General features: G+C 43.5%; 1 protein-coding gene and 1 long non-coding RNA gene across 3 annotated transcripts in view; one reads left to right on the forward strand and one right to left on the reverse strand.

The window, feature by feature from the left end:
* Nucleotides 1-3,278, forward strand: part of LOC118406697 — an 11,152-nt gene extending 7,874 nt beyond the window's left edge. The window contains exon 3 of the long non-coding RNA XR_004830070.1: nt 1,960-3,278. This is a non-coding gene — a long non-coding RNA (uncharacterized LOC118406697). The remainder of the gene's footprint in view (nt 1-1,959) is intronic.
* Nucleotides 3,279-4,085: 807 nt separating this feature from the next.
* On the reverse strand, nt 4,086-13,432 carry LOC118406650. Of its 2 annotated transcripts, XM_035806875.1 has the most exons (10): nt 13,210-13,432; nt 12,633-12,873; nt 10,081-10,168; nt 9,240-9,375; nt 8,061-8,255; nt 7,482-7,581; nt 6,656-6,815; nt 5,996-6,247; nt 5,436-5,643; nt 4,086-4,998 (listed from the first exon to the last, which is right to left on the reverse strand). In XM_035806875.1, exons 2-10 carry the CDS (start codon nt 12,803-12,805, stop codon nt 4,781-4,783), a joined length of 1,530 nt encoding a protein of 509 aa, XP_035662768.1. In that variant the 5' UTR covers nt 12,806-12,873; nt 13,210-13,432; the 3' UTR covers nt 4,086-4,780. The 2 variants fall into 2 exon arrangements, with proteins under 2 accessions (XP_035662768.1, XP_035662769.1); XM_035806876.1 differs by lacking the exon at nt 13,210-13,432 and having other exon boundaries at nt 12,633-12,960.
* Nucleotides 13,433-18,764: the final 5,332 nt, after the last annotated feature.

An 18,764-nucleotide genomic window follows, 5' to 3' on the forward strand; every position in this document is an offset into this window, starting at 1 on the left:
AGTGTTCAGAAATGGGCAAACTATGGTATCATTAGAAAGGTCTCTTTGTGGGGAGTTGAACACTGCAATCCGCGTTTGGTGTGTGTGCGTTGAAAGCTTAAACTCTGAGAACTTTCCAATGATACCATAGTTTGTCCATTTCGAACTCTTTTGAAAAAATGCACATTTTGGGTCGCGGTTACAGGGACTTAGCTTTTAACGCGAATCATTTGCCAACAACGAACGCAATCCGAAACTCAGGTAACTTAAGGCCTGTGATTCGATGTAGCTCCCTGGGGAGTAAAAAAAGGCGAGGCCCCGCAATGTTACCAGGGTGCTGGAACCGAACATGAATTTCGAACCACTCTGTGACCGCAGGTGACCTGCGGGACCCGCCAAGTTGTCAGAAAAGTTTTAGGTATTGATGAAGTATTTATCAAATATTTATAAAATTCGATGCGATTAAGAATACCGCATAAGCTGCATAATGGTACCGCCCGAACCGTGTTCGATGTAAAATGGCGGGAAAACGACAGCTTTCATTGACAACTGTCCGAAGATTCGCGAATCATCTTGCATAGTCACATTTATGAGCTTCAGCCTCAGTCAAAACAGCATTATTGCTAAGAAATTTAGTGTATTTTGAAGTATTAGAACTTGTTTGTTGAAACTGTCCGCGACTATTTTGTTTTTGTTTTTAAGTATTTTCACTAGAGCTCATTTTTATCGAAAAATTAGAAAAAAAAACAATTTTTTGGTATTTTTAGCCTAAAAAAGTTACGATCCCTTCACTTTAACCAGAATAGCCGCGGAAAAAGTTGATCTAAAAGAGGTAAGCTCTTCTCTTGATGAATATTAAAGCTAAACGTGCTGTCCTCGCCAAGGCTTGGACATATGAAGTGAACGATGTTTTTTAACCAAAATGTGTATTTCTTACCCCAAATTCCAGCATTTCACGTACAAATCCACAAGTCTTTATTACATTTTGAACACTTCAAGCATTCTGTGAAGTTTCATCTTGATACGACTACGCGAGAGCAAGTTATAAGGATTTAAGCGTTTTAACATTAGCTACCCTCGTGTCACAGGCCTTAAGTTACCTGAGAAATGGATTGCAGTGTTCAACTCCCCACCAAGAGACCTTTCCAATGATACCATAGTTTGTCCATTTCTGTCTGAAACTTTTCAAAAATGCACCTTTTGGGTCGCGGTTACAGAGAATAACTCGCCAACAACGAACGCAATCCGAAAACGCCACCTGTATTTCTAATTTTCATTGACGTAACACTAAATTACATAATAGTCGTTGTCACACACTGTAGATCTACTATGCACAGGTGTTGTGCAATAAAGTTCATTCATTTATTCATTCATGTATCCGTGACGTAACCGTTTATAAATTTATAGCCGTTTTTTAAACATGGTATTTAGGAATTTCAAGTCGATGGTTGATTCAAGTTGCAATATTTTGAAAATATTGCAGTTTGAAAACAACCTTCCGTCGACTAGATATCCCAAGATACTATGTTTCTCTAATACAACGTTATGAAATAACGTTAGGTATAATTGGTGAACTAGTGTTGCACTTCAGATCCTGTAGTTTTTGTCCTTCAACATGTGGTAGGGAAGGCACGTTGTCCTCTTTATTCAGACGGTGTAGCAAACTAAAATAAGCAACATTTATTGATCTCTTGCCTTTTTTGAGGAACGTTTTGTGTTACCTTGTCCGCGTGCAAGAGGTCATGGGAGGTTCATTATCATAGATTTATTCACCGTCGATCGCACGAGCCTCGCTCATGTGTGAGGGGGACAGTTTTGGGGCGAAAATTCGCGAGACCATCTTAAGATCTTAAAATCAGCCGACCTTCCTGCGATCGCGAAGTACGTCCGAAGATCGTATATAATGTGAGGGGGGTATAATGAAGATGAAAAAAGACTTTTGTGTTGCAGATTGTTCAATGTGTGTTAAATGTGTTTCAGATTGTTACTGGGAAGGTGACTCTCCGTTCTGCAGCCACAGCGGCTGCAAAAGAGGCTACCGTGCCGTTGCGAGTAGCGACTGTGGGGACGGAGCTTGCTGCTTTACAGGCAGCAAAATCTACTGTTGTGCCGGATAAGCCCAGTTTCCTCGATTGGATGAATTTTGTCATCTCCTTTTCTTTTAGTAACGCTATTTCCCCTTTATCCGTGGGATAACCTATTTCCGTTGTTTTTCAAACCAGGGTATTTAGGTATATCAAGTCGATGAACAGTGGTTTCAAGCTGCAATATTTTCAAAATACCGTAATTTGAAACCAGCGTCCGTCGACTTGATATCCCTAAATACTCTATTCTTAAAAACAACGGATATAGGTTACCCCGCGGATAAAGGTGAATGAGCGTTACAAATTGTAAAATATAAGTTGAAACATCTACTTGAAGACTTGGACTTGCTGACAAAGAATAGCTTTTATTCACTTGCTGTTTAATGTTATTACCATGCAGTTTCCAAAATTACATCTAGCTGCTTGAGTAACTGTTTTTGGCATATCTTATTACCCGGATGTCTAACCTTCATCGACGTTATGTAACGTTACCATACTTTGTGACACATATTGTACACGCAAACAAATCCCAAGAAATGGCTAGGAATCTTAGAATCAACTTGAATATCTGTTACAAATTCATCAAGACTTTTCACCTGGCATAATTCATAGAATCCAGAAGAACGATATTATTTTTTGATACAGCACATTTGAAGGCCCTATAATTAAGTGGTTTATTGTGCTTAGAATCAAAATGCGAGTTATTGTGGCAATGAGTAAAGGGTTAATGTACGTATGAATGGTAATAATTCCAGATCTTTTTTATGCTTAAGATCAACACATATACAATTGTGATGATAAATCTTTATTGTAGAATTAAAACATATGAAGGATGTTTATTATTAGTTTTTTTAATGTAAATGCTGTTGCACCGGGATGCATATATACATCATAAATGTATATATCACGACAGTTAAATTCTGCTATCTTTTCTTTCCACTTTGAAGTTGTATTTAGTTTGTTTTCAAATTTTCTTAAGAGCCCACTGATGTATACTCTTTATTGTACATTCCTATGGATAATGCGTAATATTTTTTATGTCTAGGTCTATTATCTGTATCAATGTATATACATGTATGTGTATGCATGGAGTTGGTTTTTATTGCATTTTTGATCTAGTCTTTAGCGTGTTTTGAGGGGCTATTTGTAAAAGTGACTTTGCACCTGTTTCATCCCTCTTCACATTTTACTTGTGATGAATTTGAAGCAAGAAAGAAAGAAAGAAAAAAGGAAGGAAAGAAAGAAAAGAAGAAAGAAAGAAAGTACAAATGTAAATAAGAAAGTACATCTCATGTTAAGTACAAGGAAAATCTACTGTCTGTTGTTTATGAAAAAAACGTAGAGAATTAATCAATAAAACGTCATCAAGGACAAATTGAATTGCATACTTTTAATTCCCTAAACAGGGTTAACTTAAAGTGATTTCCCTTGGTCTTGTTGAAGCTAAATTTTCATGGTGCTTTCCCTGGAAATAGCAAGACATGTCAACACTACTTCACCTTCATTCCTGGGGTAACCTATATCCGTTGTTTTTGGAAACGAGGTATTTAGAAATATCAAGTCAACAGACGATGGTTTCAAATTTGTACTGCAGTATGAAACTACAGTCGATCGACTCGACATCGCTAAATATCTCGCTTTAACTTAAAAGCAGTGGATATAGGTTTATAAAGTTGAACTAGCGTTACATCTGCACTCGATGTAGGTCTACTTGCTGTGCAAGACGGTGTCACGTTAAGGTATTTAGGTTGGCTAAATTTGCATTTTGACCTTCCATTGTTTTCTCATTAATGAATTAAGAAAGAATGGAGCCGTAGCGACTATTGAAAGATAGGCATGAAAGAATTCAAAATCTGATGGGGGGGGGGGCATATTGATGACGTCATCAGGTTTTATTGCCCCTAATATTATTTCTTTCTATGAAAAAACACAGGACTTTGGTACATACCACTGCAATGAAACTATGTTTTTCATGTGCATAACTATGAAAGCTACACACTCACGGTTGCGCAAATTAATATCTACTAACGATCTGTAGTTATTAAAAACTTATTTTTTTTAATTATATGAAAACAAATATTTTCTAAGTACAAGAATTCAGCCCCTCAAGTGGCTCCCCCTAGCGCCCAATGTTATACTGAACAAGGTTAAGTGCTATTAATCCACATGCCTTACATCATTTTGATAGGAAAATTAGATCTATCGACTGACCGTTGAGTTTATTTTGTTCAGCCTTTCCCTGACTGAAGGTTTGGATGTGGTATCCTTTCAGAATGTGGCAATTTACAGGCCTTTTACAGGCAACTCTTCTATTGGTAAAATGCGTAGAAAACATGTGTTTTGCCTAAAATTCCATGCTTTTTTTTCGTGAAATGTCTTAGATATTGTCACTCTTAATGTTGAACGTTCGTATAATACATAAATTGTTTACTCTAAAATCGATTTCAAGTCTCAAAATGATGCCAGACAAGCAAAAAATCAGTACATCATTGTCCTTGAACATGCATTTTGTAAATATTCAATCCTTATGCTGATACCTGCATACATTTAACAATCATGTATATATATACTCATAAAGGCTGCTACAATTTGTACAATATTATGTATACAATGACAAAGCGATCGACAATAGAAAAGAACATTATCCGTATAAAGGCAACACTATATAAACTTGCCCCTTTACAGAACACGTACTATTTATTCCTTGCAGACCGACTCTACGATTTTAAACAGGTGTCTAGGCTGACAAGTTCAAAGCCGGAGTTTTCATACAGATAGTCCATGAGAAAAGCGGAGATCATGTAGCTGTCGAGATGGTCACTGTCCAGACTGAGGATCCCTCCGTTAGAGATGCGCTCGTGCAGGATACGGATCGCCCTGGGGTTCCTAAACACGTCCATGTACTGGTAGTAGTTGTCTTCGGTCAGCAGTGTTCCTGAAAGGAGAATGCGAGTTGCGCGAGACCAATTAAGGTCAAAGGTCAAGGTAGCACTGCAAGCTTGTCTCATACAATACTGTAAATGCAGAAATGTTCGCGGTGGACTAATGTTCGCAGTGACCACTTCACCGCGAATTTAAAACCACCGCGAAAATGTTTCTATTGTGATATTAGATTGCAGCCTATGGTGTTACCGCGAACTTAAATCCACCGCGAAAAGTCATTTTCCCGCTACCGCGAAATCAAATCCCCGCGAACTTAAATACATTTACAGTATACAGGATGGATAGTACTGTGGCCAATTGGCAACAGTAAAGCACACCTACTTTTTCTGGTCAACACGCCTATTTTCTGGACAACACACCTACTTTTTTTTGCGCTGCAAACTTACTTTTTTTGGTGTGCAACACACTTTTTTCTGTGCGACAACTTACCAACAGTTGGAGGAAAGCTTGTTGTTGGTTGAATGAGCCTCAACTCTCTTGCCTTCGCTATTTCTCTCACCCGCTCCGACAGACCATCAGGACAGTAGTAGGCCGGCTGTAGCCCGACTTCCCTCATCCGCTGTACAGCCGACACCATGCTCATCCGCATCACTTTGATGTTCTGCAGGACCCAGTGACCTGCCGGAAACGGTGCGCCCTGTGGGACGATTTTACAAGGAGGAATAGTGCATATTGAGGATCTCTGACTTGTAGTCCAAAGTTGCATATTCCTATCTTCTGATAGTATACATTTCTATCGGTGTCACGTCTTCATTTATGACATTGTCGGATACCACGCACGAGGTACAACCAATGCTTTGTACACCTGTACACCGGCACAGAACTGGACTAGACTAAAAAAGTTTCTGAAAAAAAACTAAACTGACTTATGCAAACATCTTTCTATTATATTCTCTTTTTTGTTGTAAACCATCTATGATCTTCCATGCATAGACAGCGAAATTTGTGCTCGAAAAAGACAAAAACGGTGCTGTATAACAAGTACATACCTCTCGTATTCCTATCGTATATCTGTCGGCCCACTTGGTGATCAGGTCCGGATGCTCCTGCACGAAGTCCCCGTAGACGAAGAGAGTGACCGGCATGTTGCTACGGTGCGCCCGGATGGTCTCCACCAGCTTGTGGGCTGCCTTCCTGTTCATCCCGACCTGAACCGTCAGGGCCAGGCGGGCAGGACCGCCAGGAGAGCGGGAACAGTTGGAGTAGACGTCCCCAGCAACTCCAGGGGCGTCAAACGGGACCTGGTAACACGTTCAACCAAGATTGGGTCAAGTACTATCCCAACTTAAAGTAGATCTAGACCTTTTCCTATTCAATTCCTTTCATTCTTTGTCGTTCTAAGGACTTAATTTGCATATCCAATGAGAAAAATCTAACTAGACAGTGTTTTTCACTATAGGACTCAAATAAGTTTGCGGCAAGGAGTTTGCGGCAAGGAAAATAACGGAACAAAGAAACGACGGATTTCCATGATATTTAGTATGCAGGTACCTTAGGCAGAGATGTACATAATGAAGTGCAAATTATGTAAGGTGAGACTTAATTTGCATGCTTAATGTTTGATATCCCCAAATACCCTATTTAAAAAAAAAACAGATATAAATTCACCCCGTGGTGAACTAGCGTTGCATCACTTCTATTGTACTTACGTCGGATTTCTGAAGGAGTTCCATGTCATGGTATCTTTTGTTCTGCGCTGCCCAGTCAATCTGTTTGATGCCAAGGCTTGCCAGAGTAGACTTAAGTTCTAGTCTTCTTTCTATCGGCCAATTCGGTACAGGAAGCGAGCCGTGGAACTCACCATAAAACCTGCAATAGTTGGATACAGTACGTCTACAGGGATACGAGACTTTATTGATAAACGTACAGTCGTATAACGTCGAATTGATGAGTCTGTGTTGTGTGTGTTGTTTGAATGTGCGTGTGTGTATGTGCGTGTGTGTGTGTATGTGTGTGTGTGTGTGTGTATGTGCGTGTGTGTGTGTATGTGTGTGTGTGTGTGTGTGTGTGTACTTGTACATGTGCGTGTATGTGTGTGTGTGTATGTGTGTGTATGTGCGTGTGCGTGTGTATGTGTGTGTGTGTGTGTGTGTGTGTGTGTGTGTGTGTGTGTGTGTGTGTAACTGTACATGTGTGTGTGTGTGTGTGTGTGTCTGATACGTTTGCGTTTCCTGACATTTACGACCAGCATAACTTCAGAACCCATGGAAGGATTGTAATGATATTTGGTATGTTGATAGGGCTTGGGAAGCCGAAGGTAAAGATTGGTTTTTGCCCCCTTGGCGTGAGACCTTGGTACTCCGGTTTTTGTAACTTTGGGCCTGGATACGCAATGGTTTTAATTTTTTTGGCGGCAGGTAGCTTTTGATGTAAGAAAGGACTGGTGTAGCTTTGGAACCCATGGCTATATTATATATATATTATATTATCATGTTTACCGAGATTTAAAAGGACTTGACGGATAAAATCACGCACTTGTCTATCCACTTGAAGGTGCCTTCTTTGATCATCTTTTCCAAGATCTCATACTCAGCTCCCTCAACATCAAGCTTGAAAATAACGTAGTCTTCTGGTGCTGGACATAAGCAAATGAATTTTAAGTAAAGTAAAGGATATTTGTCAACAATTATTACAAAAACAATTCAACAAATATCATTTTCTTTGCTTTTCCATTGGTGCTTTTTGGTGCATTTGTGTTTTTCTGATGCACAAGTAGTATGATATCATCAATCAATAGTATTTTCAGAAAAACACTGCTGTTTGGTGAAGTTTGGGCACAATAATATTACATAGCACGATTCCCTGGCTAGTGATATTAATGTATGCACACATTGCATGATGAGAAGATAAAAAGACACTACTTGCTCCTAATCAAAGCCAGGAACCCGTTTTTAAACCCGATTGAGGTGAGGAATTTCATGCAGTGTTTTCCCCAAGAACACAAGATAATGGTAGCATGAATGGATTTATAACTAGTTCCTCTGACTTCTGGGCCAAACATCCTGAATTTGTATCACACGACTTAACGGTATGTACATGATATCTCAAACATACTGGTGTTTTCCTGTATCCACTTGGACAGATCCACCATAGGTATGACGTTACGCACGCCCAATTGTCTGCCAGCTTTTGCATCATCTCTCTCCTCATCATGGACGAAGATCCCCCCACCTCCCCACAGCCTGTCATTACCATGGACCAAACCTTTGTCGGGAAACCATGCTGACTCGGTGTAGGCAGTGATGTTTCCTGTGAAGAAAATGATGATATTAGAAAGGCAACATTTTTGCCTTGTGTCAAGCTACTCGCATACAATACTTTACCAGGCTCGTCTAAAAGCAGTGTGTGCGAGTGAAAAAAAAAGAGTTGGGCTATGAATGGGGGTATCTGAGTAGCCTGACGTGATAGCCAGTCCAGATATAGACGCCCCAGCTTTTTCCTAAAATCTAGTTGGCAACAATTTCAAGAAGTTTGGACAATTTTCCATTTTTTCGGGTTGCCATGGCAACCGTTTATTGTTGACAGGCGTTTTTGTAAGAGAGGAGGTGCCTGGAAGTTGTTGTCATCCTTCATGATGACTTATGACCACGTATCGACCACAGCAACCCGGCTGTTTTTTTGTTTTTTTTTTTGGGTGGACCCCCTTTGATCTTATCAGGTAACATCCCGGATCCTGTGTTTTCAGTTGTTTCGTGCCAAAAAAATAGCCCAGTAGCAATAGGACCACGTAGGGACCACACTCGCAAGCGGCAAAAAACAGCCCCTACACCATCCGACGGGGCCCCATTTTCTAATTGCGACTATGGCACTTCATGTTCAAGCTTTGAAGTAGATTAACAACGAGGAAGAAAAAACTGGCGACGCAAAAGCGAAAGCTCTGGAAGAACAGTGCTTGCCGACCGATACAATATTTGTACAGCACAGAAAATTGCTTATGCAATTGATACATAATCATCATGTACTATAAGTGCCATATGTCCTTACATTTTACAATTGTTTTACGAAGCGAGAAGTTGAACAACATAGTATACTTAAGTCATTGTGGCTGTAATATCTTCTTATATCACTGAATTTGTACTTCTGCTTTATACTTAGATGTACAATAAAGCTCTTTCAGCCATTCAATATACATGTGTAGATGGAGCATCTATTAAAGATCAACGGCGAGGTAAGATCAAGCTTTGTGTAAGTCTTGAGAGGACATTTAAACGGTAAGAAAAGTGACATAATGACCATCTTTCCCGGCCACGGCAACTGGACAGTGGAGGACGTGGTTGGAGTAGGACGCAAAGTAGGGCGCCAGCCTCGCATCCAGCTCGAACGAGTGGATAATGTAGTCTGTTCCACCAGGGTAAGTCTCCCGAAATAACTGCACAGAACATGCGGGGGTTGGTCTTCGTTATAGCGTTGTCACAATAGTTTTTCAGACATTTTTGTCATGAGAAAGGAGGCATGTGTGTTTGTGTGTGTGTGTATGTGTGTGTGTGTGTGTGTGTGTGTGTGTGTGTGCGTATGTGTGTGTTTGTATGAATGTCTGTGTTGTGTGTGTTGTTTGTATGTGCATGTTGTTTGTGTGTATGTGTGTGATGTTTGTGTGTGTGTCTGTGTGTGTATGTGTGTGATGTTTGTGTGTGTGTGTGTGTGTGTGATGTCTGTGTGTGTGTTTGTGTGTGTGTGTGTGTGTGTCGTCTGACAATGTTTGTGTGTGTTTTCTGATATCTGTCATGTTTGTGGTCACAACTTTAATCCATGGATTGATTATAATGATATTTGACACAAGAAGGTGTGAAAGATATGAAGGATCTATCGTTCGGTATGCCACACTCTGTGCGTTTAGCCATTTGTTAAACCTTTCATTAATTAATGCATGATTTGCAAATTTCAAAATATAGGCCCGGGAGAATCGTGTCTGCACCCACTGGATCGAAAGATCGCAGGTTTTCTAGCGGGCGGAGAAACAACCTTCCAGCCATAAGAACCCGGCCCATATGTTGAAAATTGCCTATCCAACAATAAATCCTAGCGCTCCTGGAAGGCCATAAGGGAGGCTGCAAAGAAGTATCCTTTTTCTTACCTGTACAGTAGAAGCAACGTTAGCTCCACAGTCCAGAAGTATTTTCCGTGGTCCACCTAAGTTCTGTAGCCCCTGTGGACGTCTAGACCTAAAGATATGGAACTAGAGTTCGGCGACCTCATACCTCCATGAAAATTTAGAGCTTTCATAAATTTCAAGAAATTGACTAACACATGAACATAATTTATGCATGGTGTTGTTCATCATTGACTAACGTACACATGTCACAATTATAAAATTCCCATTATTGATCATACAGCGGTTTTGCAATTTTTACATAAATTATGCAAATAAGTTCCTCATTACCATATTTGGTATCTGCTTATATTCTACCTATCCTAATTAACATGTGTTACATTTATTGAAGTCCAGTTATTGAAAAAAATGGAATCATACAATTTCCTCATTAATTATGCAAATTAAGCTCTCATTTGCATAACATGTATATCATTATGGACATCTTTGCCTAAGGTACCCGCATGCCTAATATGATGCCAATCCGTCAATCCTTTCTGCAGTTATCCTCATTGGAATGTCTTGACAAAAACGCCCCTGCAGTTCCCAAATTAAATGTTAGGGGGCTGAAACTTGCCCCACTTTGTCATGACACTAAAAGCTATCTACCACCCAAATGTCAAAACCATATCACGTCAGGGACAAGAGATACATAGAAAAAACTGCTATGATAGAATATTCTCATTAATTATGCAAATGTAATATAATTTTGCATAATTAGTATTTCATTTTGTACAACATTGTCTGAGGTACCTACATACCAAAAATCATGAAAATCAGCTGTTCCTTTATTGAGTCATCGTCTTCAGAAGTTTTTGACAAAAATGCCCCTGCTATCCCAAAACTAGACGCTAGGGGGCCCAAACTTATGTCACTTATTTCTGAGCGCAAGAGCTATGTAACACATAAAAATTGGGACCATAGCTTGTTCAGAACACGAGATAGCAAAACGCTGCAGTACCAAGGGAAACCGCTAGGGGGCCCAAAATCTAATCACTTCCAGCTTTCATCACACCCTACCAACACACCAAGTATGAAACCAATCTATCCAGCCGTTCTTGAGTTATCTTGTTGACAGACAGACAGACAGACAGACAGACAGACAGACAGACAGACACACAAACGCAGGGTAAAATATAACCTCCATGACATTTCATGGAGGTAATTAGCCATTTCTTCACATGGCCAAGACTTCGAGCGATTAGCCTACATCTATATATAGCTAGCTGATGTATTGTTGCTTCCATGAAAATTGGAGGTATTGTTTTGGTCAGACAACCATGGTCCCCGACCCTCCTGTTGAGGATGGGACTAGGTGAGGTGAGGTGAGGTGAGGTTTTGGTCTGTCCGTGTGTGTTTCCAGACTTCCAGGCTTACAAACTTCTTGATGGATTACAATGATATTTGGCATGTCAATGTTGATTGGTGTGTGACCTTGGTACTGCAGTAGAACTTTGGATCTTTTGTCCTGGTATGGTATGGTATGGTATTGATTTTTTGGTGGCAGATAACCATCATCATCACCATAGTGCATCCGGTTACACCGGTGAAGTTAGCCTCAATAGCAGGTTCTCTGGGGGCTATTTTGAGCTCATAATACACTTTTGCTGGCCATTTCTATTTGTACTCGGTCGCTGATTGCTGTCGTTTTCTGATCCTGTAGTTCGGCAGCGAGAAAACGACAGCTATCAGCGACCGAGTACAAATAGAAATGACCAGCAAAAGTGTATTATGAGCTCAAAAAAGGCCCCAGAGAGCCTGCTATGGAGGCTAGGTGAAGTACAGTCATAACCCCAGTGTTTTTCATGATAGGATATGTAACATATATAATTCATGGCAGATAGAACATGAACAGATACCAATGATACAAATCATTCCTAAAATACGAAATTGTCATACATCACCAAAGTCACAGGAATAACAAACATTCTGACATGGGTAAGCTAATGTTACCATGCACAGATTATGTAAATCTGGACAACATTTGCCAAATTAAGATATTTTATGGAGGTATGAGGTCTACGAACTCTTGCTTTAATCAAGCAAGAAACAAACAGAGGAAAGTAAACTGTCAACTGAATTCTACTATATGATGTAGGGTATATGTGCTCAGCATTAATTGAACAATTTCCTATAGGTTCATTGGAAACGTATTTTTTCACATTTGCCACGATGAAGAGACGAAATGAGAATTAATAAGACCTTATACACGAGAACGCAACGTTATGTGGATATATTCCTGCCAAGCCAATCCGTTGCCCCTCCCAACTATTTGCCACGACACTGCTTGGGGTTTTCCAGTATACGTACTCGAGGGGATAGAATTTCATCACACTCCTGGGGCAACATGATAGCAATTTTCAAGCAGACGTTGAGCGGAGTTTAGTAGGAGGGGTCGCGATGTGGAGACCCAAAACCTTCACCCTATGCCTTAACTCGCACACACACTAACCCACAAAGCGACAATAATAACTGAGCAGAAATTTGGCATGACACCAGTGACGTACTATAACAGGGAGAAGTGTACAGTTACTTACCGAACATGATCATCTGAAGAGATGTGACGTTGCACTTCCTCGATCTTCTCCTGATGTAGAGGGACAGAGGCGTTTTTGTAGTCCACGCTTTGCAAGAGACACAGGCTGTATCCCACGACTACTCCAATCAGATTAATCACTAATGTACGTGCCCTTACGTTTGTTATTCTCATCCTGCTTCGAATATTTTACCGACTTTTCCTTGTGCAAAATTCACCACTGCCTGGTAAATTCACTTCACCTGAAAAATCGAAAATAGAAAGAAATTGAGACAATAACAAGATTCTTTGTATACAACCAAATGTTTTATTCAACCGACACACTACACCAACCAGACCCAACCAAACCAAACCACCAAAACAAAACAAACCAAAACAAACCAAACCAAACCAAAGCAAACCAATACACGCACTGTCTGTAACATCGGCTTTGGGTTTCTCAGAACATGTCATCCATGTAGTCAAATCAATGTTGATTTGATTAAATGGATGACATCCTCTGAGAAACCAAAAAGTCGAACTACACATTGTTTGACCACTCAGTAATTTAGCTGGACAAGGTCAAAGACAAACCTCACCTGTGTCGTTCACGTTCAAGAAAACACAGGTTAAAGAAGTCCTCCTCGGGCCAACTCGTCAAAAAAGAAGACTTAAAAACTTCAAAAAAGAAAGAACCTGACTGTCATGCTCTGCCCAAACCACAGACGTCAGTTTACAGCGTGTACACGTCTACGTGGCAGTTTAGGAAATGTTACTGTATTGTGTAAACAGTACCTGCATGGGGGAAAAGCGCTATCTATTGCTAGAACCACACGAAACAGAAGTTTTCTAAGAGATGCATTGTAGCAAAAAAAATTGCTCTCTATCATTTATTTTTTTTATTCTTCTCGGAACATTTATAATCGTTATAAACAGCAAGACGACAAATAGCACTTAAAAATCACGTTGAAACCTCCACAGTTAGCTATAACGACCCCCCCCCCCCGCCACCCCACCCATAATACCATGCAAGCTTTATTGACACGACAAATAATACCGGTTCAGTTCACTTCAGATCATCATCTTTTGGGAGGTGACACCAGTGTGAGTGTAAGGATAGATTTATTGAGATAGTAGGGTTGCTTCCGCAGGTAACCGTGAAACATTGTTATTCTCTAGAATGGCCGGGAAGCAATGATTACCACCAGAGCAGCGGGTCGAGCACCCCTGTAGTGAATTAGCTTTGGAACTCGTCGGCCCTACTGTACTCGGGGGATCGACGGAGATAGTTAACCTAAGAGGTTGTATGTCAAGGGAACATATGTTATAGAGGTCACGGGACCTGTCACTTGTACTTAAGAAGCTGCGACGGTAGCACTTGGGAAAGCCCCTAGCGTTCCTTGTTTGTTTTGGATATCAACTACTTGTCGAACACTGCTCATGCTCAAAAGACGTTGACTGATATTATTGATTATTGCGAGGACCAAATTGGGGAAGTCCCGTATCCCACATTTACCGGTTGCAAAGGACACGAACCCATCACCAATTATCCAAAGGTTGGGGCCAAATTCACTATTAATGGGACTTTTATTAGAGGAAAAGCGAGTTAACCACGATTTCTGCTTCGAAATGTCCGTCAAAACTGACAGTAAGAACTCAAAATGATAAATGAGAAATACCAAAACCGATTTATGTTGACCAATGGCCGATTGCATTTTATATCGTTTCGGACCAAATTTGGGTGGAGGCGGACACCAAAATCTAGGAAATAAAAGTTGGGAAACACTTAGCAAGAACAAGAGTTTTTGGGCCTAAGGGCCACACACTGCCTCGCCTGAAGAATCTGTCAACGACTTGAGCAGTTCTGGAACTTTGTAGGACTTACATCCTGCTTTCCCTGGAGCTACCATACCGCAGAGACTTTCTGGAACTGTCGGTGATGACTGAATAAATCTCGGTGATCGAACATTTTGCGGGCCCCGGCCTTTCACTCGAGTCGACACAGCAGGTGGTGGCTCTAGAGACTTTGTCCTAGAGCCTCCGTGAGGATCGTCAGAGAGCAGACTACTCCTGGCTACCTTACATGTGGCGCGAGCGACCAGGATTTCGACCTGACGTTACGGGAAGAAGACAAAGCCGGACAAGGAGATACAGTTCACCATGGCGAGAGAACAAGAATCAGGTGAGTGGACTTTTTTGTGGGGTGGCAGAGTGCCATGCGGCCTTGGCCCGGTCCGCTGTAAATTGTAGGTAGCAATTGTGATAGGAAAGGTGAATGACGTTGGCTCCGTGGAGTACGCTGTTAGCGCCGTTAGAACATATCGCAGAAGTACAGAAGGTGATAGACATAGGGATAATAAACAAGGGATTCCACGTTATTGAGCAGTTCGAAACAATTCTGGGAGAAACGTCCGAGCACAAAGTATACTGGTTTGCCCTCCCGGACCAGTTGAAGTTCGTATGGGCAGAATTGAAATGCAAGGGGATACATTGTAGTACATACTTCGAAACAGGGCTTAAAGTTGTGCCCATTTCGACAACGGCGTACCCGTTTGAGCGAGCCCCGAACATTAAATTAGTAGATGAAGTACCCCAATGTCGATACCTGCTGGGAACATACTGATTCCGCTGAGACACGGGTCCGAGAGTGACATAGAGTGGGCGTGTGGGTTCGCTAGGACTTTTGGCTATCGATTCCTGAGGCAGAGAGAGGCAGTTCAATTCTCCGCAGGAAGCAGAAATGTTGTAGTGTGGTTTTCGCACCCGTACGAGCTTCAGATGACGAGCCGCCGGTTGAGTGAGATGAATGTTGGGCATGAGGTGTTTATGAGAGTAGGACTTGTGGCACTGCCACCAAACGAAGAGACACTGCCAGCGGCCACGCGTACCGTAACGATCGTTAATGTCCCCAGAGTGTCCAGTTCGTAGATAGACAGTTGTAGTACTTGACGTTAGATTTGATTTTTATGGAATATCTAAGTACTAGTTGGTTGAGCAGGCAAGGAACTAAATAGGATAGACTGTTGAGTCAGACAGGTCGCGGCTTATTTGACTTCGAGTATTTTTGTTGATTGTTTTACTTTTTGCCTCTGTCGTGTTTCGATTCTTGCGTTATCGATCCAAATTTGTGGCTGTCAGAGGCGAGTCTTGAAAGTGTAGGCAGGCCGGCAAATCATTGTAAGATGTCTACGGAACAGAAAAAAGGGAGTGAAACCAGCAAGGGAGGGGATGTAAAGGCGTCAACCTCCGCAACCCGACCCAAACCAAGTATTGCCGAGGTCGAGTCTCCGTTCTCCCAAGCCGCTCAACTTAGGGCATATCTAGGGCGCACTTCGACGTCGAGTGTAGCGGGGGCATCGAATAGCACGCCCGTGGTGACATTTCCGCGTTTTGCTTTAAGGGACAGCCCCGCTTCACCGTCGATTAGTGATTATAGCCTCGCAGGAGTAAGCCAGATAGATGGTCAGGCGGGAGGCTCCACTCCCATTTATGTGCCCTCGGGTTCGGCCACGCCATCATGGGCCTCGATGACGGTATCGCAGGCGGACCCGTCCGAAACACAGTCCGTCGCGACGTCCGCTACCGGGGCGACGGCCGTTTCCACCTCGCAGCAGGGGGGCGGGCACCAATTACTGAACGGGGCCCCTACATTGCCAGGGGCACCGGGGACTCCACAGCTGGGGTTGGGACAGTCGGTCCTCTCCTTGCCTCCGCCGACGGTCGTGGTACAGCGGGAGAAAAATTTGACGAAATTCTCTGGCAGGGACCCCGCCAGTTCGTTTGAGGACTGGTGGGAGGAGGCCCAGATTTCGTTCAGCTCGTGGGGTACCCCGCCTGAACAGCAGGCCCATCTAGTCTTGCGAAGCTTAGAGGGGGATGCCAAACGTGAGGTGGCCTGCCTCTCGTCGCGGGAGAAGACGAGTATTGACACTATAATCCGCGTGTTGAGGGACGCGTATAGAGACACAGCTCCCTGCACGACCTTGTTGTCCGAGTTCTATCGGCGGGAACAAGGACCGGACGAGTCATATCGCGACTATGCCCTCGCTCTGCAGGGCCTAGCACACAGAGCAGAGCAGAAGCGGCCGGGCATATTAACAGACCAGGACAGGGCCCTCCGCGATAAGTTTATTGCCGGGCTTCGGGATAGGCACCTGAGTAGGCATCTAGAAGCGCATGTTCGGCAACGCCGCGAATGCACGTTCATGGATATCCGACTGGAAGTCAGGGGGCTTACAGGGGGGCGATCACCCGTAAAAGAAGCCAGCTCCAGGGGCGCCTGCGCGTCCACTGACTCCCAGGGGACGGCGGACACGTCGTATAGATATTACCAAGGTCAGGAAGATTTAAGACGTGAAATTCGAGAACTACGCGCGCAGAACGAGGCCCTAATCCGGACGAACGAGGCCCTGGCTCGTAGACCCGAGCAGTATGAGCAGTATAACGTGCCACGTCCTGGCCCTAGTGGCGCTAGGTCGGGGCGCCAAGGCCCAAATCGATTCGGATGGGACCGCCGTCCGAACGAACGTGACCAGCGGTACCCAAGGTATCGCTACGCCGAAGACGGGCGGCCAATCTGTCGTCTGTGTGATGAGGTCGGGCACATTGGGCGCGATTGCCGCCAGTATGGCGCCGCTCGTCCGGATTCCACCATTGGTACGCCGAGGGGCTCGAGTGGGTCCTCTAGCAGTCAGAGCGTAGCGCCGCAGGGCGGCCAGCAGGGCTCGCCAAACTAGGGGTCTCCGCCGGGGAGGGGCACCGGACGGAGGAAACTAACGAAGATAGTCCCCAAGCTACAGGTAGAATAGGTTCGGGTGCCGCGAGTGTTTATAGTTACACTAACAACTTCCCGCGATTAGTAAGCTCGCTGACTTCACGGACGGTTGGGGGGAGTTTGACGGCCAACGTAAAATTTGCAGGGAAAGAAATGCGTTGTTTATTAGACACAGGCTCTATGGTAACCATAATGACACGGGATTGTTTCGAAAATAATTTTGGCACCGAAGGGAAAGATTTGTCCCGTGACACTTCGTGGGTAAGGGTGACTGCGATGAATGGACTAGAACTGGATTTCCTAGGTTATGTAGAAATGGACGTGGAAGTAATGGGCCACGTCATACCACAGCGGGGGGTCCTAGTAGCAGAAAATATTCCTAGCTGGGCCGGTTCAGTAGTGTTAGGGATGAATATTATAGGCGAGTGTTTATCTATCTTGGGAGGGGCCACCGAAGCTCCCCTTACCCTTGACAGCGGAGATAAGGAGGCCCGGGTGTGGGCCCAGGCTTTGAAGGCAGAGGAAAAACGCAAGCGGTTTACGACCGCGGAGAACGGGCGTGTTGGGTACGTCTGGGCTCCTCATCGCCAGAAGTTAGTAATTCCCGCCGGTCACGAGGTGGTTATATTTGGCAGGGCACGCCCGGGACCCGACGGCGCCCCCTATACTGTTTTAGTTGAGCCTCCAGAGCCAGGGACTCTGCCGAAGTCCATACTTGTAGCCCGCAGCTATGCTGAGGTGACGGCCGGACGTGTCCCTGTACGGGTAGCTAATGTCGGGGATTGGGATATCACGTTGGGGACCCGTGCTAAATTAGGGGAGCTATTTTTAGTGGATCGAGTGCCAGAACAGGAACTCGAGGTCGATGTCAAACTAGGCGATAGGGTAGAAGCTCACGCCCGATTTGTAAACGCAGAGCCGGTGGCAGACGGTCCAGTAACTTCGGATAAGGACGCACTGCCAGTAGATGTTGACATTGATGTTACAAAATTGTCCGGCGAACAGAAAGATAAGCTGCAGGGATTATTGACAAAACACAAGGCCGTCTTTTCCAAGGATAAGTATGATTTTGGCCATACTAATGTCATTACCCATAGAATTCAGACAGGGGATGCACCACCATCCAGGGAACCGTACCGCCGGATTCCCCCTGCCCTTCACCACGAGGTTAAGGCCCATATACAGGCAATGTTAGATCAGGACGTAATTCAGCCTAGCTGCTCCCCTTGGGCCGCACCAGTCGTTTTAGTTCGGAAGAAGGATGGGAGTTTGCGATTTTGTGTAGATTATAGGAAATTGAATGCACGCACACACAGAGATGCATTTCCCCTGCCCAGAATCGAGGAAAGCCTTGACGCGCTGGGCGGGGCACAGCTGTTT

This window comes from Branchiostoma floridae, chromosome 19, assembly GCF_000003815.2.
Source record: "Branchiostoma floridae strain S238N-H82 chromosome 19, Bfl_VNyyK, whole genome shotgun sequence".
Lineage (NCBI taxonomy): Eukaryota > Metazoa > Chordata > Leptocardii > Amphioxiformes > Branchiostomatidae > Branchiostoma > Branchiostoma floridae.